Raw genomic sequence first — 6,000 nt, 5'->3', positions numbered from 1 at the left:
TATTTGCACTCCCATAAATCCTAGGAGGTCGATGTCAAGTAGCCCTCTAAGTAGCCTGAGATGAAGGACACCTGGGGGAGTTCACTCCTAAGTCCTGGGTCAAGGGTGGCTGCTCTAACAAGAACCCATACTTCATGTCCCAAAGAAGGGCTTCAGTAAAAACATGGGGCAGGGGACAGCATAAGCCTTTGGCTACAGTGCTGTGATTGCAGTTCCTGGTTTCAGGAGCAGCTTCTGTACTTCAGTTATCACAGTTTAGGGGTGGAGATTAACTCACTTGGGCCCTATAAGAGTACCAGGCAGGTGCTACCACAGTAACAGTGCTGGACTGGGAGTCAGGCACAACTGGGACCTTTGTGCCATAATTCATCAGTCTCCAAGCTTCAAAGGCTTCATCTTAAAACTTGTAATTTGACCAGAGGACACCCATTCATGGCCCTTCCAAGTTAAGTAACAGTGACCATAAGATGCCATTAGTGCTGGGGGTGACTGGTTTGCCCAAGGTATGGTGGCCTCTGTCTAGTGAGTTTTGATTTTAAAAAGGGTTTCCATCCCCCCTCCTCCTAAGAGGCATTTACTGCACACTAGTGGAGGTCCTAAGCACAGTCCTTGGGGAGACTTGTCTCATCATCCATTCATTTCAATCTGGCTTCAGCCTGAACAGGAGGCAGGCAACACTGACTGAAAAACACGAGGAGAGCTTGTCGGATGGTGATAGCTTGTCTGTTTTAGGAGATGATTACAAGTAGAGTGTTGTGCTGAAGGAAAATCAGACAGCAGTCAGTTACTACAGGGCTCTCAGTCCAGTCAGGATCCTCAAACATTCACACCAGGCACTTTCTTTCATATAATACCCATTCATTTTGCAGCCACCAGAGGCCAAGCAAGAGACATGTTGGTAGAGGAGCCATCTTGCAGACCCCAGGTCTTCTCACTCAGGACTCTCTGGAGTAAACTGAGTTCATAGGTAGGGAGACCCCAGCATGACAACCCCTAAACTGTGCCTCTACAGAAGAACATTATAAAAGTGCTCTGCAGAGGGCACACTTGAGAGTCTAGCCTAGTTGTTTGGGGGTTTGGGGGCCAAGCATCTTTGTGCAATGCACGTCTACAAATCGAGCCAGCAGCCTAGATCATGCTTTGTTGTCAATCATACCCATGTCCTGAAATCATAATCTAAAGCAAAAAATGCCCAAACCAGCTAATCATTTTCCACTGCTTAGGGGATTATAACTAGGGAGAAAATTATTCTAAAATCATTCTGATCTCCTGCCTCTTCTTAACTATACAGTTGTTGGGCATTAGGGTGCCTATTGAATTCAAATACTCGGTGATCTGAATACAAGAAACTATAATGAAAGTGTGGCAGGGTTCCAGGACTTTTGTTCCCACCCTTGTTCCTTTGTCCTCAGAGCAGCACCTGAGGATATGCATTGATATACTTACTAGGACAGCAACCAAATAATGCAGGTGCTCAAAAACCAAAGAAGAAAAGAAAAGGTTGAGATGCTGTGTGAAGGCGGGGATCCGGGCACACTATTTGTTGGCAGGCAGCACCACCATGTGGTCACCAGATTTATTCATATGTACAGTGGTGGTGATAGGGTTCAAACCCACCTGCCTCATGCTAGGTCTGCCTTAAATGCTTACGGAATAAATGAGGAAAGGTAGGAAACACTGCTGTGTCCTCAGGGAGAACATGTCTAACTTACCATTTTACAGTTGGATAAACTGAGTTACCATAGGGAACATTATATCTTCACAGTGCTAGTTAGTGCAGAAGCTGGGACAGAAACCATTTCAGAATTTGGTCCTTTGGTACAAAGGGAGCGTGAAGCTTCTGGTGATTCTCATATGGGGGTTTTTAAAGCATCCTTTTCGTGTTTTGCTGGCTCTCCCAGGAAGCTGCTCTAGCCTATGCCTACACCTTGTCCTCTGCATTGCCACCATGATTACGCTGCTCATGGTCAGTATGCTGATGGTCCCCTGTGTTGGTGAGTACTGTCTTTCCAGATAGGCATTTGATAACTTCACAGGAACGCAAGGATGCTGTGTTGGCCTCCAGCTGACTTTCTCGTTAGATCCCCTTCATTCTGTGCAGTGACTGAAGGGAACCAAGCATCAGTATTAAGTTAATGTTAACTATTTAAAACCCTGCTCAGAAAATCCCAGCATAGAGGAGGGGAAGTGGACACTCAGTCCCACCCTTTACCAAGACACTATTTGCAATTGATTTTTACTGGGAATATCGATTTCATCCAATATAGTGTTACTGAGCATATCAACCACTTCAGACAAGTTCCTTGCCCAGGAGTAGCTAGCTAATGAAATACAGGCTCCATATTTTTGTTGGTGGTGGTGGTTGTATGTATGTGGTGTGTGTGTGTGGTGTGTGTGTGGTGTGTGTGGGGGGGTGTGTGAGAGAGAGAGGTGTGTTTATAGTGTGTTTCATGTGTGTTGTTTGTATTGTGTGTGTTACATGTATGTAGTCTGTGTGTGTGTTGTGTGTATGTAGTATGTGTATTGTGTGTGTACTGCGTGTGTATGTGCTTTGTTTTCACATTTTGGTCTTAGTGGGGGTTTTTTTGCATGTTTATGTTTACCTTTGCTTTTTGTTTTATGTTCCTTCTTGAGAGGGAGGGAGAGAAAAAGAGAATGTGAAGTTGGATTGGTAATGATGTGTGGAGGGCTAGATAATGGAAAATAATATGTTCAAAATATATTGTATATAAAAAATAATTTTAAAAAGATAGAAAATCCTGTTCAGGACTTAAAAGTATTAGATAGGGTTCAGGGTGGAGAAGAGTTGGACTAAAAACAAAGTGTCCTGTTGTTAAGCCCCCCCCTCCTTCTAGGAGTGTAGTTCTCTCCCCTCTGGTTGTGAGCTGCTACATATCTTCCTCCAATCTGCTAATTCCTTGGGGCACATTGGCCTTCCTGACACAAAACAACAATCTTTTCATCTCCATGGACATATGAACCACTAAGACAAACATTTTCATTCCTTACACACCAGCCAAATGGAAGACCCTGAAACTCCTTGTTCCTTTAAACGCATAAACCCATGGCTTTCCTTCCGCCAAAATGGCACCCGTCACTCACTGATTGGGCCCCTTCTTCTTTGTTCCTTGTTTTCTCATGTTCAGAGACACTCTCAACCTATACACTGCCTCTGAGAGGCTCTTCAGGCATCTCTTCCAACAGCAGGGACAGTGGCACCATGTCTTGTGCATGTGTGTCATTTATGTCGGCCAAGACCCAAGCAAGCAGATGAAACCCACGAGGCTTACACCTGGCCCAGAAGCACATAAGTTGAGAATGGCGATGTCAATCTAACGTTTGAGAGAGGACTCCAGCTCCTCACCTGCAGATAAGCCTTCCCTCTGAAACTGAACTGGCCAACAGCTTGTCCCCTGGCCTCCATTCATATGCTTTTTCCAGATTAAACATTCTTGTCAGGATTTAAGTCCCCTCATATTTTTAAAAACTTATTCTCCTTGATAGCTAATACTTTCTTTTTTCTAAAGAGTAAATTTCCTTTTGCTCAAAGCTGCCTTTTTTATGTGTACCATTTATATATTTTTCCTATAAAATTGTGACTGATAAATATTTCCTTCTGTTATTCTTGCTTTCTTTTACCTCCTTTATCCCTTGGCTGCTACATCCCAATAATAAAATGAAAATTGATGTCTACTATCGTAAGGACTCATTTGACAAATAGTTTTATTGTTCTCTGGGAGATTTTTACCCTCAAACACAAATACTTGGCTTTGGAAACATAACAGTCATGGACATTCAAAGTGCCAATGCAGGAATTTATATGTGGATTGAATGTGTTCTGTCCACACTCCCAGTTTTTGCAGGATCTGGCCACCACTGAGATGGGGTTGCCTAACCAATCAACTTGCCAGATCCTAGAGTACAAAGGCTCTGCTGAGAGAATTGAGAGAGATGTGTAAGTCTTGTATCTCCTGAGAGATAGAGACTTAGGCCTTATCACAGGTACAAGAGTCTTTCATCAGAAGAAACATCCCCAAGAAGTGAAGCAGCAAGCAGGAAGGTCCAGTTCTACAGCAAAGGAGAGTGGGGCAGTGCATATATTCTGGGGTTGCAGCTTGGTCTGATGACAGTCTGGAAAGGCCATCTAGGAGAAGTCTACCTGAGCTGTCCTGAGTCCCCCAATACTGGATCTGCTGGTATACCTGCTGACAGTTCTTGGGCTGGAGATAACTGCAGGGACTATGAAGGATGGGGAGGATAAAGCCTGTCTGAAGATGGCATAGGGCCCTCAATAAGCTGAGCTTCCATTCCCCAAGAGATAACATCTGTATCTGCCCCTGAGGTCACTGAGGTAAAATTTAAAATGTCCTATTTGTCATGTTAGTTTTCCATTACTGTGGGAAAGTACTTGAGTAAACCAACTTCAGGCTTAGATTTAGGAGCTGGAGAGTTGGCACAGTGCTTAAGAGCATTGGTTGTTCTTGTCAAGGGCCTGGGTTCAGTTCTCAGCACTGACTCGTGGGGTCGCAACTATATGTGACTCTAGTTCCAGAGGACACTGTGTTTCCTCTGACCTTTATTGGCTATTCAAATGTGTGATATTGATAAAGACAAATATTAACAAATATAAGATAAAAATATTCTTCAAGTTCTCTGCTTCCCACCCCCTCACACTGCCAGAAACTACTAGTAGGGTAGTAGTGGCACATACCTTTAATCCTAGCACCAAGGAGACAAAGGCAGTCAGATCTCTGAGTTCAAGGCAGCCTGATCTGCAGAGATAGTTTCAGAACATCCAGGGCAATACTAAAAAACCCTGTATAAAAATAAACAAACAAACAAAAATATTACTTTACATGAGGATTCTATAATTTTAGTAGGTAACTTCATTGGCCACTCAATGTGCGGTTCTATTGTTATATATTCATTCTTTCATTCAACAACAAATATACAGAGGTATGCATGTTCTCCTTCTCATATACATAATGTCCATCATATATATATACACACACATCAAAATATATATGGGGAGTAGAGAACTTTTTAAAAGATAGACACACACACACACATACACACACACACACATATACATACATCATACATATCCACTTTCTATAATAATGATACTTCACAAGCTAGTTTTCTCAAGATTGCAAAACATATAATTTTAAATGTGAACCAGTTGTCAAAAATTCGAATTTTTATACAAAAATGCAGATTGTCATCATACGTATTTCAATGTATGCATAGGACATACGATAATATTTACTTTCAGTAGGTCCCTAGTACAATATAGAAATAGTTGCATAAGTAGGTTATTTCAACATGGAGGGGGTACACAGTGAAGGAAGGGTGTCTGTGTAAACTGTAACTCAGTTCAGACTAGGAATCAAGTAGGACTTCGTACATTTCAAGTTGAACCAGAAAATGAGACAAGGGCAGCAGACTCCAAGCAGGGCCCCAAGTCTAAACTCTGCACAAGCTAAGGTACATAGCAGATGACTGTTAATGCCTTGGCACTCCAGGAGAGCAAAGGTTACATCAGGGCATGATGGGACACGAATCAGACAGAGAAAAGCTTTGTGGACTGGCCAGACACACATCATTGTGTGAGTTTGTAAAGACTTACAGGCCATTCACAGCCCTTCATGACCTGCCCTGTAGTCATTCAAGGCAAAGTATCTTTCTTTCACTCCCTAAACTGATCACATTTTACAAGCTTGTTTTCTAGATTATAAAACATGTTATTTTAAATTTCAACCAGTAGCCTACAACTGGAATGTTCTCTCATGCAAAGAATTCAGGTTAGCAGCAAAACTTGAAAGATTCAAGTTATGGGTCTCAGTTCTTAGAGCCTAAGGCAGAGTCACAGCTGGACTCTCACTGTGACACACATGCTCCCCTTCATCTTTACAGTCCCTACTGTAACCAGCCTCACACTCAGGCCTCTTAGTTCCTACTCTGCCTTGCCCTGGGAAGATGTATTTGAAGCCTTGCACA

At 42.7% G+C, this 6,000-nt stretch overlaps 1 protein-coding gene across 2 annotated transcripts in view; it reads left to right on the top strand.

Moving 5' to 3' along the window:
- The first annotated feature begins 1,948 nt into the window (after nt 1-1,948).
- Nucleotides 1,949-6,000, top strand: part of Oc90 (otoconin 90) — a 28,836-nt gene continuing 24,784 nt past the window's right edge. For both annotated transcript variants that reach the window (XM_052161234.1, XM_052161233.1), the window contains exon 1: nt 1,949-1,994. In XM_052161234.1, the coding sequence (XP_052017194.1) occupies nt 1,949-1,994 (46 nt within the window). The remainder of the gene's footprint in view (nt 1,995-6,000) is intronic.

Source organism: Apodemus sylvaticus, chromosome 17, assembly GCF_947179515.1.
Source record: "Apodemus sylvaticus chromosome 17, mApoSyl1.1, whole genome shotgun sequence".
Taxonomy (NCBI): Eukaryota; Metazoa; Chordata; class Mammalia; order Rodentia; family Muridae; genus Apodemus; species Apodemus sylvaticus.
This window is presented reverse-complemented; position numbering and strand designations above follow the sequence as displayed.